General features: G+C 41.5%; 1 protein-coding gene across 4 annotated transcripts; it reads right to left on the reverse strand.

Moving 5' to 3' along the window:
- Nucleotides 1–568: 568 nt before the first annotated feature.
- On the reverse strand, nucleotides 569–25907 carry fam126a (family with sequence similarity 126 member A). 4 transcript variants are annotated; one of them, XM_037794583.1, is made up of 12 exons: nucleotides 25720–25907; nucleotides 18149–18195; nucleotides 15943–16024; nucleotides 15155–15256; nucleotides 14276–14455; nucleotides 13367–13447; nucleotides 13170–13285; nucleotides 10337–10432; nucleotides 9331–9447; nucleotides 8320–8407; nucleotides 5786–5948; nucleotides 569–2682 (listed from the first exon to the last, which is right to left on the reverse strand). In XM_037794583.1, the coding sequence occupies exons 3-12, from the start codon at nucleotides 15991–15993 to the stop codon at nucleotides 2162–2164; spliced, it is 1515 nt and encodes a 504-aa protein (XP_037650511.1). In that variant the 5' UTR covers nucleotides 15994–16024; nucleotides 18149–18195; nucleotides 25720–25907; the 3' UTR covers nucleotides 569–2161. The 4 variants fall into 4 exon arrangements, with proteins under 4 accessions (XP_037650511.1, XP_037650510.1, XP_037650512.1 ...); XM_037794585.1 differs by lacking the exon at nucleotides 18149–18195 and adding an exon at nucleotides 4399–4727 and having other exon boundaries at nucleotides 2544–2682; XM_037794582.1 differs by lacking the exon at nucleotides 18149–18195 and having other exon boundaries at nucleotides 25720–25906.
- Nucleotides 25908–27115: the final 1208 nt, after the last annotated feature.

The raw sequence follows: 27115 nt of genomic DNA on the forward strand, positions 1-27115 counted from the left end.
GCTTTCAAGACATAGAAAACCTCTGTTGGTCTGGAGGAGCTGCAGCAGTTATTACTGTACATTTCTAGATATTGTCAGAGCTACGAAGTCTTCTGCAGTGTGTAGTGTGCGCACATGCACGTGAGGTGGAGCGAGCTGAGTGAAGGCAAGCAGAGGAGCAGAGTACAGCAGAGACTCCGGCCCTGGAGACCAAAGCTACGGTCTCCCCCGCGTACTCCGATCATGGCCAACACTGTTTTACAAGACAGGCTTCACTAGAAATAACTTTGCGGTTTTGAAGCTTCCGTGTAGTTTGTGTTGGAGTCTTGTCTGAACAGCGTAGCCACACGCGAGCGCACATGGGACACCGACCCGGGTGATTTATACGTGTAAGAAGTTACAAACAGTCCCTTTAACAACACCTTTCTCAAGCAGTAGTGTTTAACAGCCGTCTAGTTGCATGTACTTACGGCCTATATAAAAAAAAAATGCTAAAAACTAGAATTGTATGTTTTGAGGTGGATTCTGAATTTATCTTTGTAATGTTTGACGATGCTTTCCATCAGAGACAGAAATATGAGCACAGGAGTGAAATATAGAAACACTTTATTCCCAGAAATTTGTAGCAGTGAGTTCTCTTCAGACATAGAAAGGCCAATATAAACCAACTGCAGTACAACAGTATGATGTACAACCCATTCCCATTCTGTAAACCCACATACAGAAACACGATGATTGTTACTGTCCCACCAAGGTATGGACACTCGACGGCTCTAGTACACAGACGACAGAACACACTTTTGCTTGAGGGTAGGGGCAGCTTGATTTAGGACATCGAATGTAGCAGATGGGTGGAGTTTAAATCCTTTTTTGGTACAAGAGAATATCACCATGTCTCGTGACGTGATGATGATGATGGGAACAACAAGGAGGGACACAGGAAACACATCACCAAAGTACTACAAACAGCTGGAGTGGTGGGTGAATCAGAGAAGATGAAAGATGCCTTGTTGCCCCAACACACCTTCTTCCCACAGGAATAGGTTCAGTTACAGTTTTGGTCGAGTTTTAACATCTTTAGTATCAGATTTGTTTACCTCTGTGCAAGTAGGTGGACTTCATGTCTGTGTGGTAGAAATCCGTACGGAGCAACAAAGCACATCTCTCTCACAGGAAAATACCACAGTTGAGAGACAAACCTCTCTTGTTCATCATAAGAAAATACCAAAGTTGAATACACAACTCGTTTGCTCTTTCAAGTGCAAAAATTCAATACTTAACAAATCATACACACCCATCGTCCCCAAAATCAAAATCAACAGAAGATGGAGTTTTATTTTTGCCATCGAATAAACGGCAATTCAGGAAGGTGCTAGAGGAGCGAGAGGGAAGTATACAAATATTGCTTCTCCATCATGACAACACTGTGCGATTGTAAACATAAAGAATTCATACTGGTTGATTATTTAGTGGTCATTTGTCTGACGTGTTAGGGAAGAATGCAGATTTTCTTTAAAAAGGAGCATAGCTGAAACTGACAAAGGAAGAATGAAGGTGTTTATATAATCGTCCCAAAAGGTGGGAAACACTCAATAAGAGAAATTTGTATTGCTATGGGAAGGGATCTATTATCTTTTAAAAAGTAGTAGAAACATTTGTTTCTACCTGGAGAATCATACCTTGTTCATTGTATCGATCAGCAGCCTTTATTCTAAAAACAATTGTACATACACACATACAGTAAACACACATACTCAACATCTGCCCTCTGACGAACCCGGGCAAGGTCAGGATGGATGTATGGAAAAGCCATGCAGGGCAACAAATGCCGATTAAAATACTTTCCAAATACTTTTCCACACAGTTTTTTTAGTAATAAGTTTTAAGTGCACCCATTTACAGACTCTGCGACGGAGTGCAGTTTTGTCCTGGCACGACTTCACGGCAACAGCGCACTACTAAAAATCAGTGAAGCTGGAAGTCATCTCCCCGACGTCCCGCCTCCATTAGGCCCAGAGGGGAGCAGGGCGGCACAGAGAATCAAAGACGTTAAAATGGAGCGACAAGGGAACCAGCGGGAGTGTTTGTTCATGTGTTTGTGGTCCGTTGCGGTTGGCATGGCTTGGAGTTCCAGGTCACAGGTACAGGGTCACAGGATAAGAGGCGAGGGTTCACAAATGGTTCAAAGGTCAGAGCTAAGGTGCACGCTAATGCTGGGAGAGCGTTGCGTGTGGTTTGGCGCGGGACTCAAGTACCCCAGCCCGTCCTCCTGCAGGCTGCATGAATAGCGGCCAACTTCAGAGGCGGTGTGGTTGCTGGAGGGAGGGGCGGCGATGCCGCTGGCCACCTGCTCGAAGGAGCGGGAGAAGACGGCACTGGCGGTGCGCGTCAGGCTGGTGAGAGCTCCCGCCTTGGGCACCGATTGGCTGGAAGTGAGTGTCAGTCGCCTGACAGAGAGCTCTGCGTTCTCGCTGGCGGCCCGGCCCGTTGTTAGAGGGCCCGCCTCCTTGTCCTTGTCCTTGCTGGTGCGCCCGCCGAGCCGACACTTCTTCATGGCCTTGGCCCCCAGGTTCAACGTGGTGACGCTGTTGCTAATAGTGATGGTGGGTGGGGTCATGTCCGGCCCCACCCCGCTTGGCCACACCCCTTCATCCACCTCTGAAATATCCATCAGCTCGTCCGGGGAACCCAGATCCACTGCGTCTGTGAGAGTCAGAGGGAGACAAAACAAGCACTGAAATGAAAAACGGGAGAGGAAAACACAATTACCTCATCTGCCATACAGCCCGTCTGATCCAATCAAACTGTTAAGATTAACATGGTCTAAAAACAATATTCAATGCTTTGCATGTGGGGCTGCATGACAGAGGAGCTCTAACACTGTCCAGCAGGTGGCGCCTTCACACTGTAACCACAGCTAACAGGGACATCTCGCCACCTTACATGAGACAATGCAAGTTCAGTCCAGCCCAGCACACAGGTTAGTTTAACCAGCAGCGCTGTGAGACAACAGTGAGTGGTTTATTGGCGGAGGAGTGCACGTTTTGTCCCAAAGGCAGGAGAGGACTAAGAGCATAAGCCTAGGAAAGACCACAGAGGGAGAGCAGAGGAAGGCAAACAGAACCCTGAATGCATGTCTTCACTAACTCTACAGACATACATAAACACCTGTCCTGCTTTCTTCAAGCAACAAATACACACTTTTGATCTGATGCTATCACTGTAACAGAACACCTGTAAACAGCTGGTACTCAGACAGATATGCAGGTCCTGTTAAGATCTTCCATGGTCAGATTTAGGAGTCATCACATTCAAGTCAAGAATTAACATTTTGAGCAGCTTTTTTGCTTCAAATAACTCAAGACCTGCGTATCTGTCCTCAGCTCCTAGCTACCAGTCAGAAGGAAGTAATCTGCGTCCAGGTGCAACCCAGGAGTAATGTGTCGAGGCGTGCTAAAAAAAATAGGAGTTAGACCTCTAAACAACATTGTAAGCGTGCAATCTCCTGACACTGGCACAGCTAACAGATGATATCTGGGCTTTCTGATTCAAGGTCATCAAGGCCTTTTTGTTATCAGTGAACTGACCTCAGGCTTTAGAGTGACTTTTACTAAACGAGATACAGCAAGCAAAAGAGTTTACAGTTTTATCTCTAGAGTATTTATATCTTATGTATTGACACATGTTCATAAAACTACTTTTTTACAGTTTTTCTTTCATTCGCTTTGGCTCAATTCTTAAATGAGAATTATTTTTTTTCAAAACAATAAGCTCAAATCTCTGAACAATTAGTTCTTTGTTCACAACAGATTGGAATTTCTCATTTCCTTCAAGCAAATTGCACGTGTTTTGGCACGTTTGCAAAACAATAAGCACAATTGTCTGCAAATTTTCTCTTCACTGTATATGACTTTACATGAAAGCATGATTGAAGTGTTTTGGGTGAGTTACGACATTTTGCAAACATGCAATAGTGTTGTTATGTCCAATGAAACAGTTGCAACACTTACAGTTGAGAGAAGGTTAAGACTGTTTCGAAAAATGAGCCAAAGCGATTGAGAAAAACTGTAACTGATGTTCTGCTTTCAACAGGATCCACCTCATTTTGCTCAACATAAAAACATCACATTATCTTGATTGTGCGAGTCAGCCAAGCACATTTCATTATCATGCATTTTTATTAGGTTATTGTTCTGTTATTCAGTTAGATCATCAATAATTAATTTGGAATCTCAGCGGGAGATCGTTGTGAGGAAGCTTTAGCCACAAAGGAGAGAGTAAATGAATGTGTGACGTTGGATAGACAGATGAGAGGAATAGTGCAATTAGGCCAAGAGAGGATGGTGGAGCCCAGCGCAAAAAGGTAAAAGGGGGAAGTCATCATGCAGCTTTTCAGACCACGCCCCCACACACGGTTACCTAGGTTACCCCGGGAGTGGGGCAGGGGGAAGGAGGGGCAGGACCTTAGTACTGGCTCCTCCCTGTGGAGGCCGACCCAGAACCCTCATTCTCCACCATTCGCCTCACAGACTTCTGCCTCCTGACCTCCTGACCCCGCGTGCCGGAGTCATGAGCGCGGAGTTCCAGGCTGACCTCGGAGGCGGCGCCCGACGGGTCGCAGTCGGGCTGGCGCGGCCGCAGGGAGTCTCCGTTGGGCATTCGCTCGCCGCTCACGCCTGTCACACTGATCTCGGGGATGGCCACACCCCCCCCTGCGGCCTCACTGTCTACACTCACCTCCTGGGACTCTGGTGGAGGGGGAGCATGGGGGGGCAGCAGGACAATACGGAACAAAACAACACACACACACACACACAGATGGACACACATCATGCACACATACATGAAAAAGACGGCCATGTGCACAGGCACACACGACCACAGCAACACAAGACAAACAGAGGTCATCAATGTAATGGCAGAAAAAATAAAAAGACAAAAATCATAGTGATCAGAACATTACACATGGTCAAAGTACATGCAATATGGAGATGAATGTGAACACAGTATTTGAATGGAATCGAGTTTCACACACTCAACCCTGCACATGAATTAATATTTAAGTATTTTCCTCCATCATCTGCTCATAACAAAAGCTTTACGCATAAACAAGCAGCTCTGATACGGTCACCAATGAGCAGGATCCATGACATGAAAAAGGGGCGTTAAGACTCGAGATGAAAACTGCTTATTAAACTGGCTGAAGGCTGTAATTTACCTGCCTTATCTGTGCTCTGGGAAAAGAGAGCGGCTCTCTCTTAATTGTAAGTCTCATTTGTTCTAAGGACATCTAAATACTATCAATTTTCTTTGGCACAAAGCTGAAACCACACAAAACACACCATATTATATACTAAAGTGTACACACTGAAACTCTGTATTATACTATAAATACGCTACCTGCTCTCTGGTTTCCTGTTTTTCTCCTATCTGTCAATTTCGGTTGATAGGGCAAATCCTAACAGATTAGACAGGAAGTCATGGGTTTGAATGAGGAGATTCTAGCAGCCTGTAAACAGGAGGCAGCACTACCTAGCAAGCTGAGGAAGAGCGCTCTACGAGCTTAGTGACTGATGATGACAACAACACTTATGTACACAGCGACTGTAGGACATGAAATGGTGAAAGGGCGAGTGAACAATGAAGATGTCTAAATCTCTTGCTCTCTCCTTTGGTGTGGATTTGTTCTAACAACTTTGTTTTTTATTATCCCGTAAAAATGGGATTACAAAATGTTTACAGAAAATGTAAAAAGTGCGTGAGGGAGCTCTTCTCTCTACTCTCTCCCTTAGCTTTTTAGTCTCACCGTGTCTCTTCCAGCGGTGTCCCCTGATAGAGAGGGAGGTGACAGCATTTCGGGAGATCCTGGAGGAGGTGGGTGTGATCTCCACCTGGATACTCCGTGCACCCTCCTTGTTGTTGCTCTTCAGTGCGGCGCCGTGCAGCGACGACTTGATGGCATTACCCACCTGAGGGCGAAGAGAAGCACAAACGTTACTGAGGACTCAGAGGATGCCAGAGTTTCACAGGAGGATTGCCCCAGTGGCTGTCGGCCAGTGAGGAACTGGACTGGCTCCCTGACAGGTTAGCTACTGACCGAACATGTTTTATTCAACGGTACCTGGTGGGTAATCCTGTTACTTTTGTCACCTGCTGTGCTACTTCTGATCAACCAGTGATGACACCACAACAATTACTGCTGACTCAGAGTTATGGGGAGCTGATATGATAAGTGGTATTTCAAATTTATAATGCAAAAATGAAAAGATGTTTTCTTTAAGTGTAGAGGAAACTGCTTCCTCAGGAAGAAAAACAATGAACAGATGCTGTACAATTTTTATATGGTTCATTTCTAAAAACATTGACAATCACTGCAAACAAACTAAATGCACATCCTTAGAATCCCTTCTCATGATGCATTAATGTAAAACATGTGAAAAGAGATTTACTGACTTTTTAAATCATTTTTTTAAATTGCCGATTACATTTCTTAAAAAGATCTTATTGGTAAGATTTTAAAGATGATGCATGAATTACTGCAACAACACTCATGCTTATATTTCAGTTCTAAATATTGAAGGTACACTGCAAGATTAAAGGGATAGTTTGGGTGTTTTGAAGTGGGGTTGTATGAGGTACTTATCCATAGTCTGTGTATTACCTACAGTAGATGACAGTCAGCATGCCCCCAGTTTGGAGAAAAAGACAGGAGTACCGCCACAGGAGCAAAGTAATATAGTGCTGTGGACAGGGCCAGCAGCAAAACGTATTTTAGACACCTAAAAGGAAGGCTCACCAAAAAAAAAGAAAAAAATCTATATCCGCTTTGTCTTGCCGTCAGACAGCCCTGAACTGAAAGTGAAACTTATCTGTGTCTTCTTCAAAGCAGCCAGATGTTGACTGTTGAAAAGTGTCTATACAGTTTTTGACTCTGTTGACAAAAACTGTATAGACACGTTTCACTTTCAGTTCAGTTCCCGGTCAGAAAATATTCTAAATATAGCATACACTCAGTGGGATATAGATTTTTTTTGGGTGGCTAAAGTATGTTTTGCTGCTGGCCCCGTCCACAGCAGTACATTGCTTTGCTCCCGGTCAGTACTCCTCTTTGTTTCTCCAGAGTGGGGGCACGCCGACCATCATCTACAGTAGATAATACACTAACTATGGATAAGTACCCCATACAACTCCACTTCAAAAACATCCAAACTATCCCTTTAAGGGTTTTTAGAAAAAACAAATGTTTTCATTTTTCAGTGTTGCTTGTTGGGCACTTGCGTCAGTGAAAACATAGTTGAAATTCAAGCATGTCCAACAACAAGTACAATACAGATAAAAGCTTCTCCGTCTCATCACCCAAAGTAAAGAAGGACATACTCAGGCAGATAACACAAAAAAGTGTAAAGGCACTGGCCCTTTACACAAGGCCTGTACAGTAAGAGCGGCATTTCTGATATCACCAAGACATGTTTTGCTCTTAAGACTTAAGTTCAGATCATGTGGCCAAACCAATAACATCTGATCAACAATCCAATTTCTACCAGATTTATGCATAAACCTAAAAGCTTAGCGCAAACTGACCGAGTTACACAGACTAGTGATATAAGAAAAACAGAAAGGCTTTGTATTTTGCTCTATATAACACCGTTTCACAAGTCTTTCTATAATAACCTCTGTTCCCAAGTGGCACTAATGATCATGTAACAGTTGCGTACGTAACATGAGGTGGAGGGCATCATAATCACAATACTCTTTTGTCTGTGAGGCTGCAACATATTTGGTCTCATATGGGTCACGTCACCGAGCTGTGCTCAGATAGCAGGTGTGTTCCACTCTCAAATAAACACACTGAACAACCAATGTCATTTTAACCCTATCCTCACTACGGTGCGTGTGTTCATGGCTTGTATCCACAATGCTGTTTCTTTACTTTATATTTTTAAACCCCAATAACATTCTTATTAAAACCAAAGGTCGTGTGTTTTGATTGTTTGTGGAGGAGCACACCTTGACTTGTGTAGTAATACTGTGAGTTTAGGTTCAATCCTCTACTCCCTGGGCCTCAAGGATTAGAGCTTAACGGAGCAGAGTGGAAAGCATGTAAATAATCTAGTGGGATTACATTCTGCTTGCAATCTCTGACACACACAGAGACCAACACAATACAGCATAGTGTGCTGTGCGTGAATCCAAACCACGGGCGAGCATGTGCGTCTAAATCACATGCTCTCTCTCAGACACCCACACAGACACACACACAAATACACACTACAGGTCCAAAAACTCACACAGAGGAAGGAGATGTGCTAGTAGAAGAAGAAAAAGATGATTTGTACCCACCAACAAAGCTTCAGGGAACAACTCTAGCTGGGCTCGATACAGAACGTCATCCAGTGCTTTGGATCCCAGTTCAACCTCACCATTACCCCTGTACACAGGCACAAACACATAAACATGTAAATACAACACAACAGATGCAGATTAAAAGGTTCCCTGTGGCGTTTTAGACCTCTAGTACTGCAATGGATCGTTTTGCAGGTGATACACAGTCCTACCAATGGTGTAACGGTATTCCACTGATCAACAGGTGGTGATGAGATATGCAGCAATTCACCAGCAAAAAACAGGGAAGAAGAAGACTGCAAGCTTGTAAACATGGATGTTAATGATGCTGGCTTTGTGATACTTTTTCTTTTTTTAAATCAGCTTTGCCAGTGTTTTATAAGGAAGGAAATGCCTTTGTCGCATTTGTAAGATCTCAAGGATACACACAATGCGTTTTGGTGAGTAAAGCTGAACGTAAAACAATGAAAGGTGGTCGCGCACATCCAGTGGCGCTTCAGATTGAAGAAGAGCATTGGCTCGAAAACGTCTCTAAAGATGTGCCAATAAATTGCACTCAAAGGGAGCTACAGTGTGCAGACCTTCGTTTTTTAAAGCTGAACGGAAACATAACTTTTGGTTGTTTACCAGAAACTCCACAGGTCAGCTTTAACAGCTTGATTATCAGGTCAGAGCTAAGACAGTCATACTGTACATGTTCAAATGAGTAGAACTATAAGTATTAGTTGAGACAACAGTTAGCAATTCTTGATGACAGCTGTTTATGCTATATAGTTATATTGTGATAAAGATGTCAAGTCACTTGAGAAATGCAACGCAGCGACGTAAACTGGTTCATACTCAAAATGCAAAGTGAGCAGTCACGGTCCAACCTCTTCTAAACAGGCAGACCATAATTAAAAGAGATAAGAGCAGATTTTAAGAACACATTCTGAGAAATGTAAGACATGAAAAGATAAAGCTGATGCGTCGGTCTGGCTGTTTGTGCAGGCATGCGTGTACACTCACAAGGCGTAGTGTATCCCTGTGATGAGCTGAACCAGGAACTCTGACGTGACTGTCAGCCGTGTGCTAATGCCTTTGTAGCGCCGCATCTGTTGCCGCGGGTAACCGCATATACAAACCCTGGAGGATAACAAAAAAAAACACAAAAGAGGAGCTTGTATCAGTGAAAGAGGGAAGCTTCAATCAGGGAAACCACTCTACTGAGCCACTTGGCTGCAGCTCCATTAAGGCAATCTACTTCCCTACGGTGAGCTGATAACAAACTCGACAATGAGCAAATAATTGAAGGATATAAACATGCACGCACAAACGCAGGTATACACACACAGTGCATACAATGGATGCTACATGATGATTTATTAATGCTTTACTACATTACCCTCAAGATTTAGAAGTGATGAATATTTTCTGAGCATAATAGTTCATTATTTTCAAACAGGTATCGTGCAAGTGGCAACAAAGGGGATTCGGCTAAAACTGGGGTAACACCTGCGCATTTGAAGCTATAGGAGCTGCTATATATACACAGTATATACTGTACACAGGTGACACACATTCATGGGGAAAATCAAAGCTGATGACTTCTCTTTAGCTCTGTGCTTATTGGAGCAATGCTCAACTACAGTTGGCGGGTTACCAAAAATCACTGAGCTGGGATGTGTGTACATCCCAGCTCTTTGCTGCCAGAGAGAGCCAAGATACCGCTATTTGGCAAAGTCTATAAGAGGATCAGATAAACAAGTGATAGCAAAATAGCGCCTGTGTGTGTGCGTGCGTGTGTGTGTGTGTGTGTGTGTGTGTGTGTGTGTGTGTGTGTGTGTGTGTGTGTGTGTGTGTGTGTGTGTGTGTGTGTGTAGCCTTAATCAAGTAGCCTCCTCAAAAACATTCACCATCAAGAAAGTGACACAAAGGTCATCACATAGCATGAAATTGGTGTGTGTGTGCATGTATTTATAGTGTCCTCAAGTCCTCATGACAAAGTCTGTGTGCTTATGTGCGTTTGTTTTACCTGGAGCTGAGCTGGCAGAGGGACTGGAGGGAGGTGGAGGTCATGTAGCTGAGAGCAGCGTTGTAGCACAGCAGCAGGAAGGTCAGCACGTCAAATCTCAACAACACAAACAAACCCTTAAAATAGCACGTTGTCTACATTACAGCATGACAGCCAAATTTGAAACATATCAGATCAGAAATTCACAGACACAGTTTCGCTTCCGTCCGTGCTGTAGACAGAAATACCACAAAAAAAGAGATTGAAAGATTACAAAAGCAGTACACACACACACACACACACACACACACACACACACACACACACACACACACACACACACACTGTCCTAGCAGAACCACAGATATCATAATTTGTGAAGGTTCTCAGTCATCCAGGTCATGGTAGCCGAGTAAGGGTTAAATCAGCAGCAACTGGACTTGGTTTAGATTCTTGAAGACGTTTCACTTCTCATCCGAGAAGCTTCTTCAGTTCTGGCTAAATGGCACGGGAACCTCTGTCGGGTCGTTAGCAGGATAATATAAACCACTCAGCACATTGGTGCTACTTCTATGCCAAAGTAGAGAAGCCATTACTCAGAGGAGGAGGCCTAAGGCATCAGCTGTCTTCCACCTACAATGCTGTCCTGACATCCCTTCCCAGGAGATTAAACCACCATTCACAGTTGACCTCACTTGACAGTAATTCACACCTGGCATCAAGTGACTCTAACGCCTCAAACGACCCATGTGGCAGTCGTTCACCCTAGGCATCAGCTGACTCTAACGACCCATAACTACACAGTCGTCACACTTAGGAGCACCAATGTACTGAGTGGTTTCTATTATCCTGATAACGACCCCACGGAGGTTAAATTCCTGGGTTCCCCTGCCATTTAGCCAGAACTGAAGAAGCTTCTTGGTTTAGATTCTTGAAGACGTTTCCCTTCTCATCCAAGTCCAGTTGCTGCTGCTTTAACCCTTACTCGGACACAGATATCATCGTTTTTATTCCATGCATTCCTTGTCAAAACTTGGCACCTACAGTACCACTACCCACAGTGCAACTCGACTGTCGACAGTTTGGAGATTTGGGTGCATTATGCTACAGGTCTGATAAGATCCCTTCTTTCTAACTGACGCTGACTCAAGTGACATCACTTCATCACAGGCAATTTATCAGATTTCGCTTACAAAATACTATTTTCACACATGAAGTAGGATTCCCAAAGACTTGTAAACATACTTTGTAGTTTTAAAGTGGAGCTCCGCTGATTTTACACATAAGTCAGTGAAAATTAAAGCATGCACTATTAAGATACCCAGGCCAACAACTTCTGCTATGTTGAAGAGATTAAGATAAACGTATCTCTGCATGATCTTTAAAAGCAGCTAGACTTGTTTTGTCACATAAAACTTCTGTATTTTAAATCATCTATCCAGTCATTACTGAAAAAAGTTGAGGACGTTCAACTCAGATCACCATGACCTTCAGAGTTTGGCCGCAGTAAGGCCTCATTACATTCATTTCAGAAACCCTGATAGCGATATAACAACTATGAATGCAGCAAAACAAAGACAACTGCCATGGGCCATCACTGAAGCTAGTGAATAAAATAATTGGCCCTGGCAGCAGCTTAACTCTATCACTACATGAGTCACTAAAAGTACCATATTTAATGAGTGAAATTTCAGGTGAAAGTTCAACTGAAAGTCAAACATTTTGATGGATTTGTGTCCCAACTTATCTTCCCAATATCTGCATGAAAAACAGTATCTGAACTGATTTGTATAACTGGTTCTTTATGCCCAAAATTCATGGACTGGTGCATTAAATTCACACGCATCCTGGCAGAAAACATGCAGCTTAGTACCTAATTTAATAGTATATATTCTGCAGAAAAGCTCGCGCAGAGCCGCACAGATGGTTTGCGGGGCTTGCAGAGAGCCACATAGATTTGCCGCGCACCTCCTGAAAAATGTGACTACACGTCAGGCACTGCGGACGCCGCAGATTTGACATCAGAGCCGGGTGATGGGTGAAGTACCTCACATCTATTACAACAACCTTATTAACTCTAGGCAGAGGAGCTCCTCCTCATCATCCAACTGTTCCATGATTTTTTTCCAGCCATGGAGTTGTGTTGGCCCAAATTTATATTGAACTCTGAATCACGTCTATCAAATAAATCAAAGAACGCCTGACAAAGGATTTAAAATCCACGGGGCCAAATAAAAAAGAAACATACGCGCAATCTGCCGCAATACTATGTACGGTATTGCCTGGCGTGCGCGAGAGGTGTCTGCACAAAACGCATTGGCGCACAGCTGCAGGAAATCAGACATAACAAGAATATGAGGCGATGTTTATAAGATATCCCCCCCTCCAAGTTTACTCATATCTACTCTCTTGCAAAACATCAAACCAAATCCTTCAAGAATGAAATCTCTTATTTGTTTGGAACTGTATCTAGGTACAAATGTATCAACATTCACATTTCTGTCCAATTTCGCTAGTCATACGAGTTATTCATAGTGCATTTCACTTTTGTCATGTCACAATAGAAGAAATTCATTTCTTGGCAAGATGTTGCACGGTTCACTTCAAAAGCAACAAAGAAACCTACAAGTGCATGATTTGGCTACTGAACTCCTCAGTGCTTCTTTGTCTGATTGTTCATCCTCCTTCATGTGTGTTTCTATTTTGGTGGTTGTCTGCTGCCAGTTCTAAGCAGGCATACTGGCAGCCTGCTACCGGGAAAGCCCATTTTAAAACGTGCACAACCTCCACCCTGCTGACACGTCACCAACCGCCCAGCAGACTTTAAAACAAGTGCGCCCATCAAGCGTCTTACCTGTTCTGTGCAGTGAAGGTCTCTCTCTGGAGGTGTGGCCCGCTGTAAACCACCCTGCTCAGCCCGTGATTGGCTAGAGCCCCTTCTGTGAGGGCGATGGAGCCGATGGCTGAAGGCTGGAGGCGGGGAGATGAAGTTTTTAAACTGAACATTTCTGCAAATTAAAAGATTTGTGTGCATTTGTGTGTGTTTCTCACCTCATGGTACACTGAGGGTTTGGAGAGGGAAGGGACGGTAAAAGATAACACTTTACTCTGTCCATCTTTATCAACTATTTCCTGTGAAAGAGAAAGACAGGAAGACAATGAGAAAATGTTCCTGCGGGCGAGAAAAACAAGCTTTTTTCAGCGTGTGCCCTAAACCTCTAAAGAGCGTGTGCTTATCTCTTCAAGCACACTCATCTGCTATGCGTGGGTGTTTGTGTGTGTGGACCTCAGGGCTTCCGTTTCCCAAATCAGTCTGCTAGTGTGTGTGCTTATTTGTGTGGATATTGCGTGAGCACACACACACGCACAAACCCCGGGGTTTTGGTGTCCCCTGTGTGCATGTTAATGTCAAATAGATTAATAGGAGGCAGCCAGTGTGCTGAGTGACAGCTGACCTATTCTGCTATTCAGAGAGGAAGTTAGGGGACACTGCACTCTGCTGATAGATAGAACATCAAGAGCCAAAATGGATGAAAATAGGACTCAACGCACTTTAATAATTACTGTGGGAAGCTTAAGGGCATTTGCAAGGTGCAACCCATCCATATTGTGTATTAGCAAAGCTACTGTGTTTCAATTCCTCTTTTTCTAACCCACATTTCCTGTTACTCTCCATGCATAGCTGTCTAACAAGGCAGAAAATACATAAAGTAATCTTTCAAAACACATGACGCAGATCCCAGAAATAGTTGAGCGGTTAAGTCCCTGGATCAAGGACCTTTTCCTGGTGTTTTTCCTCACCTTGCACTTATCACACTGGAAACATTGTATTGTTATTAACAAGAGCAGCTCTTCTCTACTGGTGATAATGAACCGATCAGTTGTGACATAAATGGTGTGTTTAAATGTAACGCACACACACACACACACCGCCACCACCAGCTTCATCCTCTCCCCTACCAGGTTGTAAATGCCCAGCAGCAGGGCCTCGATGCAGCCCGACGTGTGAGGGTCTCTGGCTGCGCTGACGGACAGGAGGCTCCACAGGAGCTCTGGCAGGAACTGTAGCGTGAAACGCTGCAGCTGCGGCTCACCGCTTCGGTAAAACTCAAACAACTGGTGACACACTGGCTCCAGCAACTGGGGAGGACGGAGAGCCAAAAACATGAGCACATGGTTACATCCTGACAGAAGTCTACAAAAAACAGCAACTGCCATTGTAACTGTAATACATTTTGCATTTGGCCTTAGGGCTGCAACTAATTATTATTTTCATTGTCGACTAATCTCTGATTAGTTTCACGATTAATCAATTAGTTGTTTGATCTATAAAATGTCAGAAAATGGTGAAAAATGGCGATCAGTGTTTCTCAAAGCCCAAAGTGACGTCCTCAAATGTCTTGTTTTGTCCACAACTCAAAGATATTCAGTCTACTGTCTCAGAGGAGTAAAGAAACCAGAAAATATTCACATTTAAGAAGCTGGAATCAGAGAATTTTTACTTTTTTTCCTTAAAATTACTCAAACCGATTATCGAAATAGTTGTCGAATAATTTAATAGTTGACAACTAATCGATTAATTGTTGCAGCTCTATTTGGCATCTATGGTTAATGAGTAATTTCAGAATGATGCACAGAAGTACTTGAGAAATACAGTGTGTTGGACAGTCAGGTAGAAACACATGTAATCAAATTTAGATTATTATATGTTCTAGAGTAATTATAGTGATTAGATGGTTAAAGTTGTGGGATAAAGAAAAACTATTGGTCCATTGATCTCCATCAAGATGATAAAAACCCAACCCAAACCCATACAAATATTTAAATGTGTGTCCATACATCGCTGTAGTTCTCTCGGATGACCTTGTAGAGTGCAGGGACCAGAGCACCTTTGTCCTTTATTGCGGCGGCGTAGGTTGACACAGCACTGTCAGGGAGGGTCTGAAACACACACAAACACACACGCAGCTGAAGTTTGATACACTACTGACTTACCAATAGACTAAAAATAAAAACACAGCATGGTAAATTGAGAAGCGAGTACTGAATAGCCAACATCTGTTGATGTAGCCTAAATTTGATCACTTGACTGCTGATTGATTCACATTATGTCCACAGATAATTTAAAGCAAGAAATCTGCCCAAAATTATGGTTACAGGTGAATGAGACAGAATTGATATGAATAAGAGCAAAGTAAAAGCAACATAGCAATACATTGTTTGACATTTGAACAATATTTCGACAGCGTCTAAAGCCTGCAGAGGCAGACAGTGAGTGTGTCTATAGAAGCTGTCAGTCACATCAATCTGGTTGCATTGAGAGAGGATGACAGGTACTGCAGGTCCTCGTACGGTCACACAGGAAGTTCCCTTCTGCTCCTTTATTATCACACCTCACCGAGCCTTGGCTTTGGTAGCAGTCACGTATCGGTGAGGAGTGCTCATGTTTGAGTAGGAGCAGGCAATTTTCTGGGAACGAAGCACTTCAGAGTGTGTTTGTTTATGTGCGGAAGAAATGTTGCCAATAATAAAAGCAGCAGCAGAGAATGTACTGCATACTAATCAGGGGTTTGTGCTTTTTAATATTGCTTTTTTTGCACAAATACACACACACAAAGAGACATTACCTTATATTCTGACAGCCATTCCTCCACCACTCCTTGATCCATAGCCAACATGTTCCTTCATCTGCAGTGGAGTCACCTCTACCTACGAGAGAAAGAAAGAAACACTGTATAAACACACACTGCATATTTATTTACACGCAGCAAATATACAGCATAATGCAATCGCAAGCACAATTGCAAGCGCACGCATTCACAGCTTGCACAAGGCTCCTTCCATGTTTGCCAGCCTTCTATTATTTGGCATCCTGATAAAAATAGTCTATTACAAACAGCAAAAAATGCCATAATAGTGACTGTACACGCTCCAGGCATCAATTCAGTACTCCAAAGAAGCATAAGTCTCTCCTGTTTCCCTCTTATTCCCCTCCAGACACACACCTCTGCAGCAAGTACCCAACCTATTCTCAACTCAGGCTCTCGGATAGAAAAATCACCCACATACAGAGAAACCTGGCTCGCTTCACTGTACAAGCACTGATGGGGAAAAAAAAGTGGCACAGCAGAATTTAGATGCCTGTTGAACAGGCTGTTCCAATGTCTTTAAACAGAGACAGACAGAAAAAGCTAGCATTTACTCACGGTGAAATGAATGCCTCCCTCCCTCCATCTCTGCCTCCATCCCTCTGTTATTTATGATATGTCTTGCTATCCATCACAGCATGTACACTGTCTGCATCTTAACTTCTCTCTCTCCTCTTCTAGGCACTCAACTTGTATGCTTTTACAAAATCATAATAAAATACAAAAAGAAACTAAATACATATTCCTACATTAATATGCATCATGATGTAATTTAATTTACAAGCAGCCAATTCATTTTCAGACACAAAGACACATTAACAATGTATTCCAAGTAGTCTCCCCACTTCACATATTTCTCAGTGATTCATATCATTGTAAAATAAACTGAACACCTTAGGCTCTGGGGAACTGTGATTGCTATTTTTCACTATGACATCTCAAAAGATCAAACTATTAATCAGTGAACTGAAACACAGAGAGACTGATTGATAATTACAACACATTAGTAGTTGCAGTCGTGGTCTTTCCATGTACTAACCAACCAACTGCCACTGCAAGACATATGCTTTTTGCTGAGGAGGAGGACACAGTCTCTATGCATCTGTGATGGATTATCTGTTTTTCACTAGCAGTCTGCTTTCACTGCGGGTTTATGTCGTGTCTGAGCTTTGTCGTGTCTGTGCTCTGCAGAAGGCTAAATTGGCCATTGAATGCAGAAACAAAGTCCATGTTTGGTATGTCTGGTAACAGAGTCTGAGAAAAAGAAAGAAGGAAAAAGAAGTCCTTCTATGTGCACACTTGTCGTGCAGAAACATGTGCTCGGATTTGGGCTGAAGGTGGCATAATTCCACCTTTTAAAACTCTCCCACTTCCAACACTTCACTTAGTGATGTCAAATGCAATCTCCTCTGAAAAAGCATTAACCTTTCTGTCTGTGAGAGAAAATATATCAAACTTATTCTGGAAGTGAATTCAAAGCAATAAACCAGAGTGCTGATTTAGAAGATTACAGGCCAGATTTTCAATCATTGTGATTATCAAAAAACCTTCTAAAACGCATCATGCATGTGTGTAACAGGAAATAAAAAAAATGTTCATGGTTGATTTTCATCTCTTCCTTGCTTTTCTCCCTCCGTCCCTTCGCTCATCCTCCCACACGACATCATTTCTCTCTCTCTCTCCCCGTCTTCCCTACTCCCTAATCTGTCTTTCACACATCCTAATGCTTTATTTTGTATTATTCGTGGTGCTTGGTCCCTCCATAGCAGTCAGGTGTCTATTTATGGACTGTATCAATGACAGAAATGACAGGGGGAAGGAGAGCCAGTGATTCATGAAATGGGGAAGGATTATAAAGCAGAATAGCCTCCATTTAGAGAAATTAGTCCTTTGTGGCGGGCTGTTGTTCCGCTCTTTCATGCTAGTGAAGACTACACTGAAGGAGGACAGCGTCAATATCTAAAGCCAGTGTGTACGCTTTTAATGGCACGCTCGCTGAATAACAACATAAAAGCTGTGATTAGAGTGTGGATGAGTCAGTCTTGTAAGAGGATGGCTTCTCCTCCTACAGAGTCACTTTTAACCCGGCGGTAAACTCTGTCCACGCTGACATCTGGGACATCATCTGCATCCAGAAAAAGATACCTGAAGACTAAAATCAGCAGCCACCTGCCAGGCCGCCTACCTATGTGGTATATTTGCCTCCTACTTCAGGAGCGAGCTCAGAAGTTACTGCAACGACACAAGCAGAGGGGTGAAGAGTCGGGTGCAAAACTACTGTAACAGGGTGTAGCTGTAAATCAAAGCGTATTTTTAAATTTTTACAACATGAACGAGTCAACCTTATAAAAAGTCATGTTTTTGGTGCCAGCCAAAGTTAGCAACTAACAATTTCACTAATTATTTCTATTTGTTCTATTATAATAGAATCTATAGTAAGAAACACCCATCATAATTTCCTACAGCGTAAGATTTCATCAACTTGTTGTTTTGTCTGAATTAGGGCTGCAATAAACAATTATTTTCATTGTTGATTAATCTATCGATTATTTTCTTGATTGATTGATTGATTGATTGATTAGTTGTTTGGTCTATAAAATGTAAAAAAAAAAATGGTGAAAAATGTCGATCAGTGCTTCCTAAAGCCCAAGATGACGTCCTCAAATGTCTTGTTTTGTCCACAACTCAAAGATATTCAGTTTACTGTCATAGAGAAGTTAAGAAACTAGGGCTGATCCAAATGCTTCAAAGCTTTGACCGTTGCCATGGTATTCAACTTCCAAATCACTATTTGAATGCTTTGTTTTTTTAATTATTTTTTATTTTTATACAAGTATGTAATATTAATGTATAAATCCCAAAATAGGCCATGAAATGAGGAATAATCCCACGACATTATTCATTATTCATATTCAACATGAATTATTGTTAGTTGTGATGGAGTGGTTTGTTGTGTGTAGAGGTGCGTGTATGTACAGTAGTGCAGCAGCGGCGCTGTCCTGGGCATTGAAACTGGGGAGATGGAGACAGACAGACAGAAGAACATGTCAGCCTGCTGCGCCACGCCGCAAAGCCCAAAAAAATTGTATTCGGGACAGCCCTAAAACAAACCAGAAGATATTCACATTTAAGAAGCTGGAATCAGAGAATTTTGACTTTATTTTCTTCAAAAATAACTCAAACCTATAAATTGATTATCAAAATAGTTGGCAATTAATTTAATAGATGACAACTAATAGATTTATCGCTGCAGCTCTAGTCTGACCAACAGTCCAAATCCAACAGATATTTAGTTTTTAAAATAACCTAAACAATTAACTATCAAAATTGTTGCAGATTAATTTGCCCACAAACAGCTAATTGATTAATCAACTTATCTTTTTTCTAGCCAGAGCAAAACAATAACACACATCTATCACGCATTTTACTACTCTACCCATGAAAATGGTGACGAATCATTGTGAAACTTTGTTCAAACCACAAGAGACGCAGCGATACAAACTGCACAAAATGCCGTCTCGAAGGTTTCTAGGCTCTATTGACATACTGCACACTAGGGCTGCACAATTAATCAAATATTAATTGTGATCACGATTTTGGCTTCCCACAATTAAATGAACATGAACAGCTGCGATATTGACGTTTAAAATGCGTGTTCTGCTCGTAGAAAACTCTGCTGCATATCAAATCAAGCACTTCCTCAACTAACAACCAGCCACCAATGAGCGATTGAGATGTTTTGGCTTCACTTTTGTGTATAGATATTATCTATACAACCAATGTGTTTATGATTAAATTGAGAGCATTAAATTGTTTATCTATCCTTTTAATGTTGCAAATTTTGCTCTCAAAGTGCACCAGATTGATGCATTTAACTTTAAAATGTAGCTAGAAAAAGGGTAGGGTGAATATTCCTGTATTTTTCATATTGCAATATACAGTATATAGCAGAAAAAATATATTGCAATGTCAGTTTTTTCCAACATCGTTCAGCCCTAATTTGCACATTAGAGGGAATGTAGCACAGCATGGAAGTGAAAGCTGTGCTCTGTTTATTTCAATGTGAAAGTGCAATAAAAATATTGTCGCTAAAACCTATGAATAATCGTGATATATAATCGTGATCTCAATATTGATCAAAATAATCGGTATTATCATTTTGGCCAGAAACGTGCAGCCCTACTGCACACAGGCACAAGCAACTGGTGGAGGAAAACAGCGAACTAATTGACCTGAGAGGACACTACAGGGCGTAATTATGTTATTAGGCAGATGTTTGTCTTCCATCTTAGTCTGGTTAACTGTTAGCCATCTCTAAGCCATTATGGACTCGGAGATCATGACAGAAATCAATATCAGCCAGAGAGAGCACACGACAAATGATGCAGCAGGTGGTGAGCTTCTTCTGTGCAGCTCAACCACACTGGTGTAAACACAAATGCATGAATAAAGTAGTGTTGATGATAAGTGGCTGAGTAAGCACAAGAAACAATGAAGTGATGAACAAGTAGATGCAGGAGTGGGACAGAAAGCAGTGCAGGCACCCGGATGGATAGAGCAGAATTCAATGGCTAAATGAATACAGCAAGAGATACATGGATGTATGAGTGATAAAAGGAATGTATGACAGCCCATGGGATGGATAACTAAAAAGGATTGAGACAGTAGGGTCAATAAAAGAAGAGAGTTCATTAGGTTTCAATGTGTGCTGCTGCCCCAGGCAACCTCCCAGGCTCTGGAAAACACACACGAGATAAGAGAAGACACTGAAACACACTCAAGAAATGGGTCTAACCAATATGTTTAGTAGTCTAACTGTGGCTTGCTGAGTTTTTCTACCAATGCAAAGCTCTGACAGTGCCAACTACTTGCCAAGAGTGAAAATGTGTCATGGATTGCACAAGAGTGCAAATGTGTTTGTTCAATTTCTGGTTTGACAAAACCTGTTCCTGTGAGCTAGCTAGAGTTGACAGCTCGTTCTTTCTGAATTTACACCCACGCCTCTGTCTAATACAGATTCTTATTCTGAACTCACACACACACACACACTGACTGGGCTGGCAGTCTAAATGAGCTTATTTTTGACTCCTCCTTCCGAAGACTCCTTCCAACACAAACAGGTCTCCTTTGAGGTTACATTCCTAATCCTTGTTGCAAGTGTGCCTGCATGTCCTGACAGAGTTACTGCAAAACACCTGAGGCAAACACACATACTACTTCATATGGAGTCATAAAAAAAACCCACAAGTAATCGGCACTATCAAAACACAGCGAGTGTCTTCCGGTGCTCAGTAGTAGTGAAGTGAGAACATACCTGTCTGGGAAAGCTGGCGGAGAACTGAAGCAAGTCCAAGTGAGAATGAATTAGGGGGGACACCCACACACACACACACACACACAGCCCTCCCTATTGATTACCTCATTTCCTATTACACACAGGCCGATGCTTTGCAGCCTTCTTTTTTTCCAGGAAGTGAGACGACCAATAAGACCGAAGGCTTGAATGGAGGGAAGAAAGGAAGCAGAGAGAAAGACAAAGTGGGTGGTTTTGAGAGCTGCCTCAGCTGCTTTTTCCTGTGGTACAGGGTGCAAACCACACAAACTACTGGCTAGGCTGATAATGACAATGAAACCTATGTTACGAAACCATCAATAAATTAAAGCTACAGGGAGAAGAGTAAAATAAATCAAACAAGATGAAATGAACCTAATGTATCTTCAGCTGCCACAACTCTTGTACAGACACACCCAAACCACTAATAATTACTGTTTTACTGCGCTAACCAATGTCAGAACCAGGAACTGCAGCAACATGACTCCACCCAAAATCTACAAACTAGGTCGACAGTCAACAAGCTGGATCAGTGACTCAACGCTGGTTTGAACTTGAATGCAACCAAAGAGAGTTAGCAAACTATTTTGGGGAGTTGTGGGGTGTCCAAGTAAAGGTGGTGGCAGGGTTTTATAGCCGTAGTCATAAAGGGCAGAGCTTCCAACATGCCCACAGCTCACAGCTCCACCTGAGCTTGTGTTCGCCAGCCGTGCTAAGAGCTCTTTACACCATTTGTCCACTCCTAGGACTGGAGCATTTTTGTTTTGACATCTCTCTTCAGCTCATATCACATCTTTTTCATGCTGACGGTTGCTATATTCTTTATTTGGACTACCTTGGCCAGCGGTTAACCCTGTTGCATCATCGCCTCCCACCTTGCTCTCCCCCCTGGTCTTCTTTAACAGCAAGTTTCTGATTCCATGCTTGTTATCTTTTCTCATCTTTAGCACACATATAGCAGAGGACTGCCGGTAGCTAAGCAGACATGACAACAGAGTCTGTGGTTTGTGCGTGTGGTTTTTGGTGCTGAGGGAGACAGATACATAGATCAGACAAGGAGGAATCCTCTTCTAGCAGCCTACGCTCTTTTCTCCGTTGCCTCGAAGCCAGTGATGCATCTTCGTCCCCTCCTCTCCTCTCTTCAACTCCCTGTCTTCTTGTGGCAAGTGAGCCTGAAGAGACCGATGATTAACATCACTGATTTTTCAATTTTAACGCTCTCTTTTATCTCCTTTTTCTCTCCATTTGTCTTGCCACAGTTCTCTCGTAATCTATTAATGCTCACCACTGTAATTTCACATTTAAATACCACTTTTGGTTCACATAATTAGCTTGATTTACTAGATTTTTCATGGAGCTAAAAGTACGCTACATCTACTGGTATCTATGCCTACAAAAATGTACTTTTGTTGGGAAAAGCAATTTCTGTATCTCACCTATATTGTAATTGTGTGTCCAGAATTTGGTGCAGATTCAAATGAAAAGGACTGCAACAGTGTCCATTGCTCAAATTGACAGGATATTTCATGAAACCGGACTTTAGCCTGTGATGCTGGGTGATCTTCTTGCTTCATCACGACCTGCCGGGCTTCACTGTCAAAAAGCATTAAGAGTCCTGGTACACAATCAGCCACGGATGCCACACATTAACAAGCCTGCGCATACTTTTTACGCTTGCACACACACACATCCTAATGACAGCACTTTAACACTGCACAGTCACCCACACAACAAACCCGTCTATTGCTAAAGGACAAGACTCATCCTAATGACAAAGGCAAACACATATGGAAAGCAAAGGTCAACCTCTGAATTAAGCTGCAAACTATTCAAACAATATCATGGCACACCACCAGAAACACACAGCCCCTGTGAAGGACGCAGTTTTGAAAAACAAACATTTTTTCAACTTTTGACAGCATGCACAGTAGTGAAGGACCTCTGTAACCTTCATGCAGCAGGACTGCCCTGGGGGCTCTGTGGCAAAGCTTCACACTGGTCCCCATCATCATACAGGCAACCCCTGAAACTGGCTGAGTGGACCAGAGAAAACATGCATCACATTATAGCTATTAGAAAAAATCCTAACATGATCTAACATACCAGTCAGCACTGCACACAGGAATCATCTGATCTCAACAAGGTCCTGACACACCACACACACACACATACAGCTGTTGCTAAACAGTTTGCGTTAAAGGACAACACACACCCCCATAACAGCCTATTCTCCCTCCTGCCCTCTGGTAGAAGATACAGGACCCCCAGGACTCTCACCAGCAGACTGAGGAACAGTTTTTTCTCCCAGGCCATCAGACTTTTAAATAAATAATTCATACGACACCTTCTCACACAAAAAGTGCAATAACTCAATCATATATCTTAAACTGTATATACTGTATATGTTCTTAATTTATAGGTTCTTAATATGCCCTTGTACAAAGTATTTCCTTCTATAATTGCAATATAACTTATTATTTTAATGGAGCTTCCCAGCAAAAAGCATTTCACACGATTGTACCTGTATAACCTGCGTGACAATAAACATCTTGAATCTTGAAACATCATAAAGTCAGGTACAAAGTCTCTAGGACGACTTAATCTACAGCAGTATCAAAATGGGTGCAATGAAAAGCTTGCACATATTGGGAAACCTTCCCATCTTGACTGCTGTTGTATATATTTCATGTTATCTGGCTAATTCGTGGTGTACAAATATGGAATGCCAAAATACATGTTATCAAGAGCTCGTTATCCTTAGAACATTTTAAAAGGAAATTATCATCACATTTAATTAATGATGTCTGATTATCTTTTGATATGTTTAGATACATTTTCTTTTTTTCTGTATTGTTTTTTGTATGTATTTCATTGTTTTTATTGGATTGTTTTCCACTGTTTGGTTAGGGTTTTTCTGCACATATTGTGTACTTCTTGTTGTTGTTTAACTTTAACTGAGAGAGAGAGACAGAGAGAGAGGGAGCGTGAATGAGGGAGACAGAGAGAACAGCGAGATACACAGACAAGAGAGTGAGTGGGAGGAATTTAAGGACTGGTAATAGTTGCCAGGGAGAGAAATAACACTAATAAAATAGTAGAAAATGTTATAATAAAACCTAAAGCTACAAATGATGTGGTAAGACTTCAGGCCAGCTCTAAAGAAATTTCTATTTAGATGAATTTATTAAGACAATATTGGTCACACAGCCATACCGAATTGGGTGAAAAGCATTTTTTTTATCAACTCATTATTTTTTGTACTACCTGTTTAGTGTAACTGGGAATGTTACATGTTGTAGAATACAAAAATATGACATTTTGCTTAAAGCACTGAGAAATATTTCCTCACATAAGCTTTTTTTTCCTTCTGTACTGTTTTTTGTATGTATTTCATTATTTTTATTGGATTGTTTTCCACTGTTTCGTTAGGGTTTTTCTGCACATGTTGTGTACTTCTTGTTGTTGTTTAACTTTTGTTGTATTTTTAGAATTATATTAGTTTAGATCTTTCTTCCTTTTTTTGTTATTGTTTTGTATTGTCCCTTGTATAAGCCTGTGGCTTCTTGACCTCTCCTGACACATTACTTTTTTTTTTTTTTTTTACATTGACTGGATTTTGTGCAGTTTTATATATGTGCAAATAAAAAAAAATTAAAAAAATTAAAAAAATTTAAGGACTGGTAATAGTTGCCAGGGAGAGAAATAACACTAATAAAATAGTAGAAAATGTTATAATAAAACCTAAAGCTACAAATGATGTGGTAAAACTTCAGGCCTGCTCTAAAGCAATTTCTATTTAGATGAATTTATTAAGACAATATTGGTCACACAGCCATACCGAATTGGGTGAAAAGCATTTTTTTTTTTATTTATCAACTCGTTATTTTTTGTACTACCTGTTTTGTGTAACTGGGAATTATATTAGTTTAGATTTTTCTTCCTTTTTTGTTATTGTTTTGTATTGTCCCTTGTATAAGCCTGTGGCTTCTTGACCTCTCCTGACACATTTCTTTTTTTTTTTTTTTTTCATTGACTGGATTTTGTGCAGTTTTATATATGTGCAAATAATAATAAAAAAAAATAACAGCTAATAAAGGTCCCCTGTAGCCAGGCACTGCTAACTAACCATGCTAGTTTGCCACAATGACAACCAGTAACACAGTTATAAACAAGGTGAAATCCTGCCTCATGGTGGTGTTAGCTCAATAGCAAACATTATCTGTCCCCAACCAGATAATTGGATGTATAATTAGTCAACCAGTTTCAAGCAGAAGCTGTCACACTCACTCTCTCTGTGTGTGTCTGTGGTTTGCTGAATGACTTCGAGCTGTCACCATGGTTGCTGCTCTCAGATTAGCTTGTTAGCTAGCTCGGCTAAAGGCGGCGACAACCAAGTAAAAGTGAGGAAGTTACTGTTTACTTACGGGCATGCTATCTGTCAATTCCTCTGGTGTTGCTTGTCCTTTATCGTTCCGACGAGACGAGTAAACTGCTATCACTCCGCTACTCCATAAATCTCCTCAATAATTCATCAGCTCCTTCCATCTTCATTTACTTTCTCCACTCAGACTACCTTTAGACGACGAGACGAGGGCTCCGCTGAGTGACAGGCGGTGTGAGCCAATGAACGAGCAGTATATCATCTAACTGCCACGCCCACCACCAAACGCAGCATCCAATCAAATTAGACTCTAGTTGTGCACGTTAATAATTTCCGCTAGCAGGGCAGGTTGTCGCTGTCAGCAGTCACTGCCTGCTCTTTGACAGCAGCAGAGTTATCTTATCATAAATAAGTAATTCATTCACAGTTGTTTTATGATTGCATTGTGGAAATAATTGATTATACTGCAGCATATAAATTGCAGTTGAATAATGTTTAGTCAGTAACAGTAAAACATATATTGAGTTAAATTATTAATATAATCAGTTATCATTTTTTAACCATTTTGTGGCACAAACATGGAATCAAAGTCATGAAGGACATAGTTAATATAGTTTTCCTTTATTAAACATACTTTTTTTTATTAAATGTTGGCAGTTTACTTGTTTTATTTCCCTTTTTTTATTTAAAGATGAAATCTGTGTCTGTGTATGTATGTGTATATGTATATATATGTATGTTTGTGTGTGTGTGTGTATGTGTGTGTGTATGTAGGTATATATATAGATATATCTATATATCTATATATCTATAGATATAGATATATAGATATATAGTTAAAAAAAAATTCTCTTCTTCTTATTATTTCATGACTTATTTGTGGATACTCTCCCTGTGTTGGATTCCCTACAATTTGAATTGTATGTATCCATAATTGTGAATCAGTTAGGTCCTTTGTGGCCAGCTGTGGCTGTCTGTGAGTATGTTGTTGTCAGGTATGATTGATTGATGTGTTGTGTCATGGGTGAGTGTTGTTCAGAAAAACAAAAATTAACTTCCCTGTATAGTGTCTGTTCTATTGATTATTGGCAAAAGACATTTGAAGAAGATGAATTCTCAGGTTTTGCCCACCACATCCTGCACACTTCATGCCAAATTAATCTGTAAAGCTGAAGGTGAAAGCAGGACCGTCTCCGTCAGATAAATAATGCATGACCACTTGACAATGACCTCTGGAACAATGGATTATCCAAAAATAATTATCAAGGCTGCATATGACCATGTGTTTGTTTGCTTTCACATTAATAGCAGATGGAAGGCTGTGGTTTTTAATCAGTAAAAAAAATGCATGGGCTTCTGTGAAGAATAATCAGCATATCTGCTCCTTCTGAATATTAATAACAAAACACTACCCTCCGGTTCAATTCCCATTGCTGCTA

The sequence above is a fragment of the Sebastes umbrosus genome, chromosome 15, assembly GCF_015220745.1.
Source record: "Sebastes umbrosus isolate fSebUmb1 chromosome 15, fSebUmb1.pri, whole genome shotgun sequence".
Lineage (NCBI taxonomy): Eukaryota > Metazoa > Chordata > Actinopteri > Perciformes > Sebastidae > Sebastes > Sebastes umbrosus.